The sequence below is a fragment of the Neofelis nebulosa genome, chromosome 18, assembly GCF_028018385.1.
Source record: "Neofelis nebulosa isolate mNeoNeb1 chromosome 18, mNeoNeb1.pri, whole genome shotgun sequence".
Lineage (NCBI taxonomy): Eukaryota > Metazoa > Chordata > Mammalia > Carnivora > Felidae > Neofelis > Neofelis nebulosa.
Window position 1 is genome coordinate 44,003,849 of NC_080799.1, and position 18,389 is coordinate 44,022,237.

Here is an 18,389-nt window from a genome sequence, read left to right on the forward strand (position 1 = left end):
AATCGAGCGGCTTAAGGCAATAGAAATTTATTTTCTCACAGTTCAGGAGGCCACAACCCAGGGGTGGGCAGGGCTGGCTCCTTCTGAGGTTCTGAGGGAGCATCCATCCCACGCATCCCCTGCTTCTGGTGGCCCCGGCGTGCCTTGCTGTGCAGATGCATCGCTCTGTCTCTGCCTCTGTGTTCACTTGTCCCTCTTGTGTCTGTGTCTTGTTTTCTGTGTCTTATAAGGACGCTTGTCCTCGGATTTAGGGTCACCCTAATCCAGAGCAGTCTTCTCTTGAGATCCTTAATTCCATCTGCAAAGACCTTTTTTCCAAAATAAGGTCACGGTCACAAGTTCCAGGTGGACAGATTTAGGGGCCACCACTCAGCCCAGGACACGCAGCAGCGTTGTGTCAAGGTCAGGAAAACTTTCACGGCCCTGGTCTCAGCTCTTAGTGGGACTGCGTCTTCTGTCTCTGAGTCCTTTGCTGGGATCCGTGTTCGGTTTCTGTGGGCTGCGGTTCGCCTGCGCCGTGTCATCCACTGCTCACCCTGCGTGCCGCAGATTTCCAAGTTCTTCCTGGTGGGGCTCAGGGCGGGTGGGAAGTACCCCTCGGGGAGGCCCTGGAGTAGAGCCTCACGTGGGGATGCCGCCCCCCGCCCCACCTCCGCCGTGAGGTCCTCAACCTGTTTGAGGTGGGAGGGGAGGCAGAGAGAGAGCTGCAGGGAAGGAGGCCAGAGCCCGCTGCCGCTGGCATTGGTCGGGGACACCTGTTGAGGCCAGGAGGGGCCGTGTTAACAGCCCATGCATGGCGCAGCTATGTGAGCACAGGTGGCCCGCGGGCCCCGCTGTAGGGTTGGGGGGTGGACAGCCAGCAGAACTGGGCTCATCGGGGAGTAGCAGAGAATTGCATCCGGGATGAGCAAGTTACAGCAAAACCACAGCAAGTCTGCAGAACCGGGAAAGGAGGCTCTTCTGCGGGTGCGGGGAGGCTGTTGTAGACAAAACGTCCCCTGGGGTGAGCTGGGGGCTGGGCTGTTGTGGGAGGGGACCTCCCTCCTGCTGGGGTAGCAGTCTACCCTTGAACAACTTATAGGCAAGGGGGCCAAGCCCCCAAGCAGTCAAAATCCACATGTAACTAGACTCCCCAAAACTCTGGTGACCGGAAGCCTTACCAGTAGCACAGTTGGTTAACGCATATTTTGTAATACGTGTTGTACTACACTTGATCTTAGCCGAAAGGCCAACAAGCAATCATCTGTGTTACATACTGTATTTTGACAATAAAGCAAGCTAGGGAAAAGAGAAGAAACTCACAAGGGAAATATCTTTAGTCTGTACCATATTTACAAAGACATGTGCAGGGCAGTGTGTAAGTGGACAGCGCGGCTCAGAGCCCTGTTGTCCAAGGGCCAGCTGTGTATCCACTTGCCCCATTGGTCTCTTCCTGTGGAGTCTGCAACCGATCTGGCAGGTGGGGCTGAGAGCGCCCCCTGCCGGCCTCCTGACTCTTTTTTTTTTTTTTTTTCTGACATTTATTTTTGAGAGAGAGAGAAAGGAAGACACAGAATCTGAGGCAGGCTTCAGGCTGTGAGCTGTCAGCACAGAGCCCGATGTGGGGCTTGAACTCACAAACCGTGAGATCACGACCTGAGCCGAAGTACGATGCTCAACTAACTGAGCCACCCAGGCGCCCCCCGACTCCATTTTCTAAACGAGGTTTCCCTTTATTCTCACATTTCCCCTTTTTGATCAAGATCTTTCTTTGAAAGCATCACTGATCAAGTCACGTTTTCCATATTTAGTGGTCCTGTTCCTCCGTGCCAGGAAGGACCTTGCCTGGTTGTCCTGTCCCACATCACAGGTCAAGTGCATAGCTTGCTGCAAACCACGTAGGGCCACGTTTCAGTAACACGAAGGTCGGGAGGTGGAGAAAGGCAGCCTGAAGGTACACAAGCCTAAAGTTTGTACGGTTCCAGTGCCATAAGCCTTGGAGATCATCTCCTTGTTGGGTACGTCCATGTTTTAAAAGTTTGAAGAAGTAACAAAATACAGACCTTAAGATAACATACAAAAGAGGAAGTAACCCGATAAGGCCAAATCATATGACGAGCCAGGACCAGGTGTGAAGGGAGTCGACTGAAATACTTACCAGCACTTCCTCTGACGTAGGGGGAAGGGTTCTCCCTGCGGAAGCAAACTGAGGCCGTGTCTTCCTCCTGAAATCTCCCTCGACGACAGCCATGAGGGCAGCACAGCGGGCCCGCGGGGGCACCCTGAAAGAATGAGCTGTGCATCTGGGAGGATACAGTGCAAGCAGAGAAAGAAAGCAATAGATGAACCTCTTGCAAAACGGCAAAACTTCAAAGACGTCTTAAATCAGTACTGTCATCTCAAACGCGCTGTGTTGGAACCAGAGGTGTTCTCACGGATACAACACGTATGCTTGTAAATTCAGACACCGTGAATCTGGGTAATAGTTTTGACGAAGGAAAGACTTCTGCGAATTCTGAACCTTCTCGCTCTTCAGAAAACATTTGTGAAAATGAAAGATTCATGTGTCATTGGATCATGACGAGGCTTTAGCGAAAGGCCATAAACGAGGTTTGCCCTTTCTCGAGGGTGTGGGAAATGCAGACAAAAGCGTCCCTGTCATGAAAGACAGCAGCTGCAGCAGCGAGGAGAAGGAACACGGGCCTGGGCTGCACGTCTTGGCAAAGCGGTCTCGTCCGCCTCAGTTCCAGGAAATCCGTGCTCTCAGGTCACCGGACGGCACGCAGGGCCACTCGGGGTTCGCTGCTTCGTTTAGATGCGTCACATGAATCCAGAGTCTATTTCCTGTAGTTCGGCAGCACAAAGGCCGGTTACCCGTGGCTGATAAGAACATTTCCAGTGGGGAAGAGAATCTTTCTGGAGGCTTCTTTTCTGACAGCCTCCAGGTGGCGAGGCTGATCTAAGCTCACCGTCTCCCAGGAGCGCACAGTGAAAAGATCGCTGTGTCAAAGCATGGTTATTTTTAATAGAAGCATTTAGGCCTTTACAACATTGAAGTGCATCTCCTGTTATCAGCTGTGGGTCAGAGGTGGCAGGGGCCAAGTGCACTGACACCCTGTGACGACCTCACAGGGTGAGAGCCTAGGAGTCCCCACGGCGGGGGATCTCAGACATAGGACCAACCACAGTGCTTTAGGCCACGTGGCTTTAGGCCACGGTGGTTGGAGGGCCTCTACACATTTTGCCAACTGAGTCTTAGCGGTGCCGTTAGGTGAATGTGACTCCCCCACGGTGACGACGCTGCACAACCAGCCAGACAGGACAGACTCACTGCAGCGCCCGCCTGGGAAATGGGTCCCCTGGTCACTGCATAGCTGGAGAGCGGTTCTGTAGGGGTAATGTTTTCTGACAGGATTTTAGCCACAGAAATGGCAGGGGCCTGTGTGCAAGGGAAAATTTCGGCCCAGTGAGAAAAGATATGGACCGTGACCAAAACATATTTACGTCCGTGAGACGAGCACGTTTTATGAAACGAGCAGGCTTCTCCAGATTATACATTTGACAGGCAGGACGAGCGAGGCGGCCACTTCTTGTGGCACTTCTCTTAATACTTCTCCACGTTTGTTCATGAACCCTATCATTTTGTGAGTAAACCAGTGGTTTAATACATGTCTGGTGGTAACAAGTGGGACTTTGGAATTTCTGGCAGGGCTGGGTTGTTACTTGGTTGAACTTTTATCAAACTGACAATTACCAATGTTTCCAACATTGTCTTTCTCTCCTGGGGCCAATCGTTGGGCATCTCTGGTCAATTGCCCCAGATCGTCATCTGGAAGAACATCTCTTTGGAAAATGACTGAGGTCTAGCTACCGGCCTCCCTGACAGCGGCATTGTTGGTGGAAATAGCAGCCTAGTGGTTTCCTTTGGCCTCCAGGGAGCCAAGTCTTGAATGCCCTTAACGACAGTCAGAGCTGCTGGCCGAAGTGAGGCTTCTGATACATGTCAGACGTAGGAGCCATCTGAAATTTCATCCCCATTGGAGCTAAGGAAATCTTGTTGCTCCTGGAACGTCTCCGGATCCCGGGCGGCCCCGAAGGCACACCGAGTGTTGGCGTAAATGTGTGCGGTTTTACCCCGGCTGAGGTCTGAGCTCCGGGACGGGCCTGTGGCAGCCTGTTGGGCTGAAGCAGCAGGCAGTAAAGCAGCCGCCTCGATGGCTGCCACGGGAGTTGCAGTAGCAAAGGTGGCACAGTGCCCGCCGCTTCCCTCCGCAAACCACGAAAGTGCGCGTTGGTTGGACGAGTTTCCTGTCACTTGGGATGGGCAAGGTGATCTGTCCGCGTCACGCAGTCATGAGGGGTTTCATGTGCGTCCAGGCGGAGTCCTCGTTCTGAGATCGGATGCCCAAAGCGTCGAGCCTGAGTTTGAGCAAACGGCAACCTTTCTTTGGAGACTTTGTCTCTGTTTGTTTTTTTTTTTTTTAAGTTTATTAATTTTGAGAGGGGAGGGAGAGGGACTGCGTGTGAGCAGGGGAGGGTCAGAGCGGGAGAATCCCAAGCAGGCTCCGTGCTGTCCGCGCAGAGCCCGACGCAGGGCTTGGATTTATGATTGGTGAGATCGTGACCTGAGCTGGAATCAACAGTCGGACATTTAGCCACCTGAGCCACCCAGGCGCCCTGGAGACTTTGTGTCTTTAAGGCCAGAAGTTTTAACAGGTGAACGCTGTTTCCCATGAGGAGAAGCAGAAGCAAAGCAAATCCTCTACATACTGTAACAGCCCAGAGTCTCCAGAAAACTGCATCATCCAAATCCGCTTTAAAGGTTTGCGAAAAGGAGGAAGGACACTCTGAGAAACACTGGGGCATTGCTGGCTATCCTCGTCAACTTTCCTTGTTAGAATACTAGAAACGCGCACATCAATTGCGGTGAAACTGTTGCTTGCAATGGATGTTGGCGTAGGAGGGTTGGGAACAAGGGGGTGCCCAGGGGCAACTCATTTATTGTTTCCAGCTCAACAGACCTCCACGCTCAGCCACTGGTTTTTCTCACAGGTAAAACGGGGCTGTTACAGGGTCTCGTCCAGGGGATAACAAGGCCCTGAGCCTTGTAAGTCATCATGGGTCTCGTGCCTTGAAGGACATCTATAGTTGAGGGTCCTGTCCCGGGGACAGGTTGTGAGGAATCCGTTTGAATCTTGATGGCACGTGCAGTATGGATTCCGCCAATATCGGTTGAGGATGTTGCTTATAAAGAGGATAGTAGCTCCTCCAATAGGGACAAGTAACCAGTGTCCCCAGACTCGGCCCCGGTGCCATCAGAGAAGGAGCCAATACAAGACGCCAGAGGGTCTTTTACTTTGAGTACTGCTGTCAAATTGAGAGTTAATTGCCCCTCTTGGGAGAAAAAAATTCTAGCCTGATACTTTCCTGAGAAAGCTTGACCCAACAGATGACTAGTCAGAGGAAGTAAGGAGAAAGGGTGTGTGTCTCTCAAAGGCCCTAGACAAAAGGAAAGGGGTTCAGGGACAGGAAACTGTTGGGCTCTATTGGGGCCACCCACTATTTGCACTGTTTTGGTATTCCAGTATTCTAAGGCCGGGGCAGCTTCACAGCAGTGAGGTTGAACGGGAGTGTGGCCCCGGTGTCAGTAAGGACCGAGGGTCGTTCCCAATTTGGAGAGTAGTTTGAGCCGGTTAAGAGGGAAGATTGGGAAGAGCCCCTGTACCTCTTTGGAGCCCCATTACTGGCAATTAGGAGGGCCTGGAAAGGCTGGCTAGAAGGCTGAAGGTGCCTGGTGTGCTTCAGCCCGTAAGTAGTAACAGTCTTTTCCAGTGTCCCGGCCCTTTGCAGTAATACCAGAAAACAGGCATATTTGGTTCTGTTTACAGGCCTTCGTTTGCCAGAGTTGAAAATGAAGAATTTTAGCAGTTTTTCTTTTAGGCGATTCATCCAGGATGCACCCTGGCTGGTTTGCCAGATTAACTCCATGTGGAGTGGATGTCATTTCCCATTCCATCCTGGTTTTAACTAAGACCCGGGTTCAGTCTGTGAAATAAACAGAGTTAAATGCGACCCAGGTGGGCTCGACATCTAAAGACTAGAGGGGCACCTGCGTGGTGGCTCAGTCGGTTAAGCGTCCGACTCTTGATCTCGGCTCTGGCCATGATCTCATGGTTTCGTGAGTTCAAGCCCCGCATCGGGCTCTGTGCTGACAGCATGGAGTCTGCCTGGGATTCCTTCTCTCCTCTCTCTTAAAATAAACACTTAAAAACGTTTTTTAAAGAAGACCAGTATTTACTTTGAAAGCGATCTGAAGTCAATTATAATAGTTTTTAAAAATTTTTTTTTTTTTTAATTTTTTTTTCAACGTTTTTTATTTATTTCTGGGACAGAGAGAGACAGAGCATGAATGGGGGAGGGGCAGAGAGAGAGGGAGACACAGAATCGGAAACAGGCTCCAGGCTCCGAGCCATCAGCCCAGAGCCTGACGCGGGGCTCGAACCCACGGACCGCGAGATCGTGACCTGGCTGAAGTCGGACGCTCAACCGACTGCGCCACCCAGGCGCCCCTTTAAAATTTTTTTTAATGTTTATTTTTGAGACAGAGAGAGACAGAGCATGAACAGGGGAGGGGCAGAGAGAGAGGGAGACACAGAATCCGAAACAGGCTCCAGGCTCTGAGCTGTCAGCACAGAGCCCGATGTGGGGCTTGGACTCACGAACTGTGAGATCACGACCTGAGTCAAAGTTGGATGCTTAACCGCCTGAGCCGCCCAGGCGCCCCTGAAGTCAATTGTGATAGTGAATAGGTTCATCAGCCCTTTTAATGTTTTCTTTTTGCAAATATGAATTTTATTCCAATCAACAGGCTTGGGAAGAGCTACTGTAATTGCTTGGTGCTTTCCAGTGAGTGTTTTCTAGCACCTTGCAAAATCACAGAGTCTAGTTTTTCTAAATGCCTTTCGGAATGTTCCCATTGGGCTAGGTTCATCCAGTATTTGGCCTGGGCTCATGCACTAAATGATAAAAATAAGAAACCAGGTTCATAAGTTCAAATAAATGTTAAATTCTTCAACAAACCTATGGGGGGGGGGGGTGGGTCCCAGTCACTTTAGGAAACTCTGCAACTAAGGCTCACGATTCAGCCTTGGGCCACGGAACATAAAAAATTCAAGGTTTATTTGGATCTTCGGAAGCCTTAACTTTAAGGAGGCAGGTGTGAATTGTTCGGGAGTGGAGGGAGACTCAGAGGAAAAGGGAAGTTTGACAAAAGGATTGGAGTGAGGCAGCAGCACTGTGTGGGAGTGGGGGCAGGTGCAGAGTGAGGAAGAGAAAGTGGCCCCAGAGCTGGGGCCCAAGCACAAGGTGGCTGTCAGCCTGGGGATAAGGACCACCGGGGGAGAGGAAATAAGAGTCCTCAGAGGCCATTTTGACTTATTTCAGTTGTTTGTCTGCCTCAGTTAATTCAGAAATGGTATTTTTGTAAAGAGGCAAACTGAGAATCCTGAAAACCGTCTGAAAGTGTCAAGGCACCGATTAAGATGGGCATCCCGTTCAGGCTTGTGTGTTTCGAGGTTGTTTTTTATTTTTTCGAGTTGGAGCTTTGTGATTTAATTTTGAGCAAAACAATTTGAGGAAGATCAAACGTTCCCCATAATGGCTTTGAAGTTAGAAATTATTTTTGTTAAGTCTGTCCATTTGGTTAGAAATCCCATTAGGAGAGGGCATAGTTTTTTTTTTTTTTTTTTAAATTTTTTTTTTCAACGTTTTTTATTTATTTTTGGGACAGAGAGAGACAGAGCATGAACGGGGGAGGGTCAGAGAGAGAGGGAGACACAGAATCGGAAACAGGCTCCAGGCTCCGAGCCATCAGCCCAGAGCCCGACGCGGGGCTCGAACTCACGGACCGCGAGATCGTGACCTGGCTGAAGTCGGACGCTTAACCGACTGCGCCACCCAGGCGCCCCAAGGGCATAGTTTTTAAACGTGGGTCCAGTCAGGATCCCAGAAAGGAGGGGCATGGCATGACCTCAAGAGCATTTTGGTGCCGGGGCGCCTGGGTGGCGCAGTCGGTTAAGCGTCCGACTTCAGCCAGGTCACGATCTCGCGGTCCGTGAGTTCGAGCCCTGCGTCAGGCTCTGGGCTGATGGCTCGGAGCCTGGAGCCTGTTTCCGATTCTGTGTCTCCCTCTCTCTCTGCCCCTCCCCCGTTCATGCTCTGTCTCTCTCTGTCCCAAAAATAAATAAAAAACGTTGAAAAAAAAAATTAAAAAAAAAAAAAAGAGCATTTTGGTGCCTAGGATCCTATATCTTACAAGCTTTTTTTCTAAAAAAAAAAAAAAAAAGACCTAAACAGTTGCAAAAAGAAGTTGGACCAAAGGACAAACAACTCTCAAAAAGGACAAAGCCTTAAAACATCTCAAGTAAGCCCGGAGAGCTCAAAACACAGAGCAAGGCTCAAAATCCAGGAGCAAACCTACCCTCCAACCCCAAGGTGGGTGGCACACTTCGGGGAGCCCAGTGGGCTCTGTGGGCACCGGCACCTGTTTGCTCAACAGCCTGGAGTCACTGGGAGTCTTTTCCTCATGTTGATTTTCACAGGGTGGTCAACATGCTGGGAAAGGGTGAAAGGCATACTGGGAACGGGAGCGTGGCCTGCTGGGAAAGGGTGAGAGGCACACTGGGAACGGGAGCGTGGCCAGCTGGGGAAGGGTGAAAGGCATACTGGGAACGGGAGCGTGGCCTGCTGGGGAAGGGTGAGAGGCATACTGGGAATGGGAGCGTGGCCAGCTGGGGAAGGGTGAGAGACATACTGGGAACGGGAGCGTGGCCTGCTGGGGAAGGGTGAAAGGCATACTGGGAACGGGAGCGTGGCCTGCTGGGGAAGGGTGAGAGGCATACTGGGAACGGGAGCGTGGCCTGCTGGGGAAAAGGGTGAAAGGCCTTCTGTGAAATGTGGAGACGACTGACAAGCCCACTGACGGCCTTAGGGTCCTCCAACAACAGACGGGCTGGAGTTGGGTGTGAATTTTCTAACTAAAAGGCATATGTGCCTGTGGAAACTCGTAATCAACGTGCAGTAGCTCTCGGGTTTGGAAAGCCTGGGGGCGTCTCTGCACACCGTGCTCCCCACTCTTGAGGACGTACACACGCACGCCGCGGTTGCCGTTGCCTCTTTGAGACGACGCCGGCTGCCATGCACTGTCCACTTCTCTAGGGGGACTCCTTTCCGGGCCGGGAGGTGGCGCTCCACTCGCCCCTGGTGCTTTCTGCCTTTTGGTGTCGGTGAGGGCACCTCGATTACGGGGGCCCGAGCTTCCAAAGAAGGGGCTGGTGGGGGCGGAAGCAGTGGGAGAGGAGGCAGGAGGACCGGCTGGCCTGACTAAAGGCCCTCACCCGAAGCCAGCGGGGGGTGTGAAGCCCAGAGGGATGGGGACAAGCATTCCGGCTTTAGTTTTGTTACTTTCTGCTGGAAGATGGGTATGGGTTTTGTGTGTGAGCGGCGTGGTGGGGGGGGGAGCTGCCCGCAGTGAGGTCAGGTGGGCGGGGCCACGGTGCGGTCCAAGGACCTGGAGCCAGGCAGCTGGGAACTGAGGCCACAGCCGGGGAAGGGGCCAAGCAGTGCTTGGGGGTGGTGGCAGGTGGTGACAGGTAGCAACGTGGGAAGCCTTGCAGGTTCCCGGAGGAACAGGGTTCCCCACCACCGAACACTAAGTAGTCCTCATGCACGGGGTGCCCAGAATTCAGCTCGGTTCTGACACCGTGCAGCCAGAGACGCTCCAGGTCCCACGGGTCACAGCCTCCGTCCCACACCCCCACCCCCACCTGTGCTCCCGCCACAGGCCACAGAGTGGAGGGTCCTCCTCGGGCTCTTGCAGCCGGTTAGAGCGGCTCCCAGAGGCGAAGGAACCACGTACTCGCGCTTAGCGGTGTGTGGAAGGATGCGATAAAGGACACGAGGCAGCAGCCAGATGAAGAGACGCACAGGGCACGTCCGGGGAGGGCGCAGAGCTCCCGAGGCCTCGAGTCCTCGCCGGGTGCCACTCCCCCACCCCTCCCTGCCCGGAGGCCTGCGATCGCAGTCCTGGGCGGTTACGGAGGCCTCGCTGGAGCCCTCTGACCAGTGGCGGGTCCTCCCGGCAGCCACCCCGCCCCTGGGCAGAGACCCAAAGTCACCTTCGTTAACGTGAGCGGAGACACATCTGTGGCCCTTTTCACTGGAAATTCCACGGGTTTTGGCGGCCGTGAGCACCACACACCCCTGAGCCTTCCCTGTGTAGTGTTAGAACCTGCTAGGTGCTGCACGTCTTACCTGAGAGCCTGCTTAGTGCGAACACGATTACCTGTGAGTAATGTTCAGTAACAAAAGTAAGATGTTACGTGCACGCTGCTTCCCTTAATCATTCTCCTTTCCTTTTCCTCAGGGGACCGTGAAACAGCTCCTGCTGTTCCCAGAGGCGGAGGGGAGCCCATGCTTCCTTGACATCTGTGGAAATTTCCTGGTTGTGGGGACAGACTTGGCTCACTTTAAAAGCTTTGATCTTTCCCGAAGGTACGGTCTCTGTCCGAATAAAAGTATAGACGTATATCGGGAGATATTGCGGGTTCAAATTGAGGCCATTGCAATACAGTGAATTTCTCAATAAAGTGAGTCAGATTAATTTTTTATTTTCTCAGTACATGCAAAAGATAGGTCTGTTCTCTAGTCAAGTGTGCAGTAGCATTATGTCAAAAAAAACGTTCGTGCCTTAAATAAGAAAGCGGTTTCTTGCTAAAAACTGCCGACCATCACCTGAACGTGCAGCACCTGTGAGCACAGGTCACTGTAATAAATATGACAACGATGAAAAGGTTTGAGATAAGGCAAGAATTACCAGAATGGAACCTGAAGACACAGAGTGAGCAAATAATGTTGGCAAAACGGCACCGACTGACTTTTTGACCACGGGGTTGCCACAGACCTTCCGTTTGTAAAAAACACAGTGTGTGGGACGGGCAGTAAAGTGAGGTATGTTCGCACACTTTGTAAAAACTAACCAGGAGACAGCGTGGTGGGTAGAAATGGACAAGAGTCATTTCAACGTTAACGTGCCGCTGAATTTTTCGAAATGCTCTATGTCTTGGCTTTGAAAATTTGTTTTGGGCCCATTCCGTTCTTGGGGTTGTGCCGCTGTCCGGTGAGCATGGAGTGAGGGCACTATTGCTAACGCCTAAACAACACCCGTGGCGGCTAGAGCTTTGCTTTACCTTGGTGCAGTGTTTGGAAAAAAGAAGGATCTGTTTCCATTCCTTTTTTGTTGTTTTTGTTTTTTTTTTTTAATTTTTTTTTTCAACGTTTTTTATTTATTTTTGGGACCGAGAGAGACAGAGCATGAACGGGGGAGGGGCAGAGAGAGAGGGAGACACAGAATCGGAAACAGGCTCCAGGCTCCGAGCCATCGGCCCAGAGCCCGACGCGGGGCTCGAACTCACGGACCGCGAGATCGTGACCTGGCTGAAGTCGGACGCCTAACCGACTGCACCACCCAGGCGCCCCATTTGTTGTTTTTGTTTTTGAGAGAGAGAGAGAGAGAGAGAGCGAGCGAGCGCACACATTCATGTGAGCAGGGGACAGGGGCAGACAGAGATTGAGAGTCCCAGGCAGGCTCTATGCTCAGCGCAGAGCCTGATGCGGGGCTTGATCCCATGACCCTGGGATCATGACCTGAGCAGAAATCAAGAGTCAGACCCTCAACCAGATGAACCACCCAGGAACCCCTTGGCGGGCACATGTGGGACGAGGGTTGAGCAGGTAGAGCCCAGGGGAGTTTTTAGGCAGTAAAATTTTCTACGTGGCAGGGGCACGTGGGTGGTTCAGTCGGTTAAGCATCCGCTTTCGGCTCCGGTCATGATCTCACGGTCTGTGGGTTTGAGTCCCACATCGGGCTCTGTGCCGACAGCTCAGAGCCTGGAGCCTGCTTCGGATTCTGTGTCTCCCGCTCTCTCTCGCCCTCCCCCACTTCCAATCTGTCTCTCTCTCAAAAATAAACATGAAAGGGGCGCCTGGGTGGCGCAGTCGGTTGAGCGTCCGACTTCAGCCAGGTCACGATCTCGCGGTCCGTGAGTTCGAGCCCCGCGTCAGGCTCTGGGCTGATGGCTCAGAGCCTGGAGCCTGTTTCCGATTCTGTGTCTCCCTCTCTCTCTGCCCCTCCCCCGTTCATGCTCTGTCTCTCTCTGTCCCAAAAGTAAATAAAAAACATTGAAAAAAAAAATTAAAAAAATAAATAAATAAATAAATAAACATGAAAAATGTTTCTCTGTGGTAAATACAAGGCACCACGGTTGTCAGAGCCTATGGCACTTTACAGCAGAAAATGAGTCTTAATGTGCGTCAATTTTAAAAATCTTTCAGGGGATCCCAGGATAGAGTACGGAATGTGACAGTCACCTAAGTATGGTAGAAATGTGTGAACCAGCCCTTGGAGCGGCGGTGCTGACCCCGGCCCTTTGGGTAGTGGTGGTGGTGGTGTTGATGCTGGGGGCCGAGAGACCAGCCACAGGACCGCACTGCCGTCCACAGAGCTCCAGGGCACAGGGCACAGGGCAAGCGTCCCGCGCTGCCGCTCAGCTGCACAGAGTGAAGGTGCAGGTTTTGGGAGCCGGGGCTTCAGTGCTGGGAGGAGGTGACATAAGCGAGGGGAGGAGGCGAGAATGAGCCTCATGGCGAAGGGTTGAGCACAAGTCACGTTTGGCTTCATACGGACACAGACGTCGGGTGCGCGTCGAGACCTCTCCGGATACACGTCCGGGCACCAGTGAGTCCGCGTGCGGGGCCTTGCTCTGCCAGCACGCTCAGGGCCCAGGTGCGGGTTTCCACAGCGCTCTCCAACAGGACCACGAGGCTCCTTGGAGAAATTCTAGGACGGAGGCAGGAAATGTCACAGGAGCCTGGAGTCAGACAAACTGTCCCAGCCTGGGGGGCCTAAGGACACGGGGCCTGGAAGGGATCCTGGGACACAGAGGACAGCAGGGAAACACGGAGGAAATGAGAATTAAGTGGAAACAGTCGGGAGGAGCCACCACTGCCGACCCAGTGCCGTTTGTAACAGCGTCACGCCAGAACCCAGTAAACGGGCTAGAGACACGCGTGTTTGTACATGGCACGTGGGACAGCAGCCCGTTCTGGCAGGACGAACGGCCAAAACGTGTCACAGGGACAGAGGCTGAGCACAGAGGAGTAGGGGGAGGGATACGTATTCACTTCTGTTCGTTAAACCTGGGAACTTTACAGACTGACCCAGACATTGAATCAGTATGTTTATGTCTGAAAGTAATACAACGTTATTGTCGTCGTACCTCAGTTTAGCAACTTAAACTGCTGACGCTCGCCCTGTACCCTGATCTGGGCCCTCTGCCGCGGCGCAAGACCCCCGGCGTGCGAGCAGCCACGCCTTCGAGGAGCCCCGAGTTCTTTGAAGGAAGGTTTCTGTTCTCTCAGAGAGCGGGCTCTGGCCCTGTGACCTGCCCGGCCACAGGCCTGTGCCTCCCCTGAGCCCCCGTGTCCCCCTACAGAGAGGCCAAAGAGCACTGTGGTGACCGGAAGCTGGCCGATCTGATCCCGGGCGCAGCGGGCATGGCCTCGCTCAGGTGTAACGCCAGCGGCGGCAAGATCAGCATCCTCCTCAGCAAGGTGGGTGCGCGACAGCAGCTGCTCCCCGGACCGTGGCCTCCTCTGGCTGTGCCCACTGTGCCCCCCTCCTCCGGACCGCGGCCTCCTCCGGCCGTGTCCGCTGTGCTCCCTTCCTGCCACAAGACCTGAGCCCCCACCTGTCCCCGGTCCCTAGTTCCTCTGAGACGGTGGGTCCCCCTGTGCAGGGTCCCCCTCCGCACCTCTTCTCTTTTCTGTACCTTTTCACCAGCCGGCTGCGTTCTCTTGGCATGAGGGGGCAGCAAGGCCCTCTGAGCCTCTGGCTTAGAGAAGGCAAGGACAGCCAAGGAGCAGAGTCTGACAGAAGGGACGCAGACACGTCTGTCCTGCCCTGCAGGCAGTGAGCCTTGCTGCCCACGAGTGTTCACTTGCAAATCCATTCGTTCACCACCTACTTACCGGTTGCCTTCCGGGAACCAGGCACTGTGTTGGGCACCGCGGACACAAGCCGATGCTTAATTAGGAGAGTGTGGCCCCTTCCTGTGGACAAACAGACGTCCATCAGAGACGGTCCAACTGCGGGCCATGCTGGGCGGGAGGCTTCCAGACGAGCATGTGGCAGGGGCGGGGGAGGCACAGGGAGACGCGCCCCGAGTATAAGCAGGTGGTGCAGCGTGACCTGAGGGTGTGCCATCCCTGGCAGAGGGTCGAGGCTGAGGCCGGCACGGTCAGTGGGCCATCACGCGGGCGCCGGCCTTAGTGCAGGGGCAAGGCAGGACCGTCACGTAGCACCTTTCTACAGGTTGCTTCTCAGTGGTGGGGGGGGTGTGCAGAAGTCTTCTGGGGGTTGGGGATCATCTGGGGGGGGGGGCACGGATGGGCGGGGACTGATTCCACCCCGGGCAGCCACGTGGAGGTTGAAAGGGGGACGGTGGGGCGTCCTGTCTCAGTGCTGAGTTCGAGGCTCCCCAGGGAGGCACGTGGGCCAGCGAAGACAAGCCTGAGTCTCAGAGGCTAAGTCTTGCTGGAGATAGGGGTCCTTGGGCAGCAGGAGGGTGGTGCCAGAGCCCAGGGGCACGGAAGCAGAAGCAGGGTGGGCATCCCAGGACACGACACCATCTCCCTGCTGCTGGGGTGAATGCATGGCACGGGCGGGGACAGTGCGGTGACACTCCGGGACAAAAACATCTCTTCTTGCACCAGGAATTCTTGTCCGCGGTGAAAGAAAACATGGCAAAGAAATAAAGTTCAGGCAGCACAAGCGAGCTTGTGGTGAAAACCAGCTGTCCCCAGCCCCGCTGGCGCTCCCCGCGGGAGGGTGCACTTTGGAAAGGAGGGGCTGGCGTGGGCAGTGGTCCACCTTTCCCCTGGGCGGGGGGCGGGGGGGGGGCAGGAGGCTGGGCACCTTCAGTGTCGCTGACGCGTCTCCCAGTTCATTGTTGGTCTTTCCTCTCGCGGACGGTGCTTGTGATGAGAAACCGCTGATGCCATCGGGCTTACGGTGTTCTCTGTCTGAAGTTTTGACGGGCTGATCTTCTTGTTTTTCTTGAGTCCTCAGGCCCCATTTAGCGTCCTGCCGCCTGGTAAGACAAAGCCTTGCACAGTCTCCCCGAGTCGTTGGCATTCGTTCCCCCACCAGCCAAGCTGCTCCCCTTCTCTCGTCTTCATTCGCCTGTGTGAGAACTGGTGCGTGGGGATCCACTCCTCCGTGTCCCTGTGGTTCGTCCACCTCAGCCGGACAGCTGGCGTTGGACCTCCACAATGTTCTAGAGTTTCTCGGCCCCCTGAAATTACAAAGTACCCACCGGACAGCTGTCTCAGTGGGACGACGGTGCACCGACGACACCCACGTTAGGAGTGCTGGAGTGGCCGGCGGGTCGTGGACGCCACACGCTTGTTCTCAAACCCACGGGGTGCCAGCCACGCAGTTCCGTGAGCCCCGTTTTGTCTTCCCCTAGGCTGACGGCATCCCCGATTCCAAAATCTGCTTCTATGACGTGGAAATGGATACCGTGAGTCTCCTGGACCTCAAGACGGGGCAGGTTTATCGGAGGGAGACGCTGTCCTTCAACGGGCAAGAGACCAAGAAGTAAGGCTATGATTCGGCGGGACTTCAGTGTAAAGCTAGTGAAAATGATACACAGCTCCCGAGCAGGTGGTGGCTGAGTGACGCTCCAGACTTGAAGGCCCTTAGCAGGTGGTGGTGGAGGAGACAGTGAAGCCAACAGCCCCGACAGCTGGGATGGATGTGAGCCCCTGGGGTCCTGGAATTACCCGGCAGAAACGGGCTTCTGGAAGGGCAGTGGCAGCCATGGGCACACGGTGGCCCGGATGTTGGGGGGGAGTGGCGGTCACTCAGCCTTGTCTGCACCTGGGAAGGGAGCGCGTCTGTCTGGGTGGTGGTGTGTTTCTAGAAAAGTGATCACTGCTCTTCAGGGAGTTCGTATAACCTGTGTTTGAGTTCCTGCTGCTGCCAGGGACACGCTCGCCCTGCCCCACTGAGGGCTCACCTCTGACTCTGGAAAGTGACACCTGAGGGCCCAGTGCACGGCTCAGGACCCAGGGTGCACACTGCAGCCGGCACCCACACCACGTGCCCGACAGCAGAGCCCGAGGCCGGCCTTGCCGGGCACCTGCTCCTTTTCTCTGTTACAGTCCCCTCCCACTCCACTGCTGAAACCCTTTTCCAGAACCTTCTTTCTCCTGGGGGCTTAAACTGGTTGCCACTGGCGGCCCTGCCCGAACAGGCCCACCCTCACCTCTCCCCAGTCTCGCTCTGCTTTCTCGGCCCCAAATGTCCACTGGAATCTCTTGTCATCACCTGCACCTCATTTCCAGAGATCACTCTTGTCTCGGCTGTGTGCTCAGAAACCTCACAGCTCACCTCTCCCTTAGTCGCCTCGGCTGTGACTCGTCCCATTTCCCTTGTTTGAATCGTGTCTCAGACTCACGCTTTCCCTCTGCCCTCCACCTTCAAGCCACGTCCTCCCCGGCCCAGCCTGTCACTCCTCTGGTGGCAGCAGGGACAGTGCATGGCCTCCCCGCAGACTCCCCTCCGCTTCTGAGATCTGACCTTCCTTTGCCTCCAGACCCACCTTGTCTATGGGCAGCGCACCTACCCCTCGGCACGTGTACGCCCTACAGGACGCGAGGTCCACACCGGTCCTGGCAGGCGCCCTCTGTGGAGTCTCCAGAGCCAAAGCGTCACACGCCCTCCGACGAGGCTGCCCTGGGCCTCTTTGACTGGCTTTGTTTGATGTGAGCGTGCCCCCGGCAGGCTGGCTGCAGCATGCTGTGGGAAGGGGCCCCGGAGCAGGCAGTCTGTGGAGCGCACAGCAGCCTGCGGACGCGGACGCCGACCCTGGGCACGTGTTTCCAGAGCGCATCTCAGCCCTCGGGACTCAGGATGGGCCTTCTCTTCCAGGAGCCCCGCCTTTGCGGACGAAAGACTGAGGGATCTCGTTCCCGTGAGCCACTTCTGGGACCAGAGCGAGCCCAGGCTGTTCGTGTGCGAGGCCGTGCGGGAGGCGCCGGGGGCCCCGCTGCAGCCCGGGGACAAGAAGCCCCCCGCCGAGGACGGCCCGGACTCCACGGTACCCTGACTGCGTCGTGGTTGTCTCTTGGTGCAGGGGTCTGGGCAGGTTCACGGTCCTGACGTGGTTTATGGGAAAGCTGGAGGGAGGTTGGTGCCCGTGGAGCAGACTGCCTCCTCGACACGCGGCCTGCGTGGCCACTGGGTTTGCGTGGCGGCGGGCCCCACCCTCTCTGTCTGCTCCCACTCGGGCTGTCCTGTTTTAGTTCTCCCATGACGTCGAGTGCTGCATATTACTTTCTCCCTGGGACCGAGCCTGCCACCCTGACAGTTAACAGAGCTAACCCATGGCGGGCGTGTGTCCTGGGGCTGGGTCAGCAAGGCCGGCTCCCACTGACCTCTTCGCCCTGGCCCCTGACCTCCACCCTACCAGACACCCCCCACCCACGCCCCCGTAGCATCCAGGACTCTGATGCTTTCCTTACGTACGTTGTCAGAACGTCTGGAGCTCCCTGGGAGAGGCCAGCCACCAGCTGTGCCTCCCTGTGATGACCTTGTTCCGAGAGGGGTCTGTAGCAGGTCCCAGTAAGTCGGCAAGGGCAGCCAGCCTGCTGATGCTGGCGGCCTTGTGTCCCTGCCAAAGGAAGGCCCCCCTCCCCAGGGTGGTGAGCACAGGGCCCAGGATTATCAGCGGTGGGTGTCTGTGCCCCCAGACATTCAGACCACGGCCGATCCTTGGTTCTGAAATGCTGAGTGGTAAACAGGTGGCATCTCCGTGACTCTGTGACTGGAACAGGAGACGGCCCTGGGCGGGCGGTGAGGGTGCGCGCTGATCACCACTCTGGGGCCCTTGCCGGCACGCTGACCGGGTGCCGCGTCCGGGCTTCCCGAGGAGGGTGAGGCCCGGGAGGGCTTCGCCCCCTGGACCTCCTGCTGCTCCTGTCCACAGGGGGCTGGACGGCACTGCCGCCCCGGTCCCTCCACCCCCCTGCCCCCCAAGAGCGGATGAGAGAATCTTTCTGCTGCTGTCTTTGAAATGAGGGTCGAGGAGCTGAACAGAAAAACTGACACCCGAGAGTTCTTTGGTGTCGTTTACCAGCTGGGAGGGGAAAGATGTGTTTTTGCTACAAGAAAACCCGTCCCTAAGAGGGTCTAGCGGCTCTCCACGCAGGATGTGGCACATCTTCCAGAAGGGAGCTAGTGGATTATCCGCATGAGGCTGTGTGCCCACGTTCGTCCTTTCTTCTCTGTG

At 55.2% G+C, this 18,389-nt stretch overlaps 1 protein-coding gene across 9 annotated transcripts in view; it reads left to right on the forward strand.

Annotated features, from left to right (window-relative positions):
• The window catches only part of IFT140 (intraflagellar transport 140), a 78,390-nt gene that overhangs the window by 21,601 nt on the left and 38,400 nt on the right, over positions 1 to 18,389 (forward strand). For all 9 annotated transcript variants that reach the window (XR_009256729.1, XM_058711131.1, XM_058711138.1 and 6 more), the window contains 4 exons: positions 10,403 to 10,530; positions 13,530 to 13,647; positions 15,564 to 15,694; positions 17,030 to 17,198. Coding sequence is in view for 8 of the 9 variants with exons in the window: in XM_058711131.1 (XP_058567114.1) it covers positions 10,403 to 10,530; positions 13,530 to 13,647; positions 15,564 to 15,694; positions 17,030 to 17,198 (546 nt within the window). In the remaining variant the exon portion in view is untranslated. The remainder of the gene's footprint in view (positions 1 to 10,402; positions 10,531 to 13,529; positions 13,648 to 15,563; positions 15,695 to 17,029; positions 17,199 to 18,389) is intronic.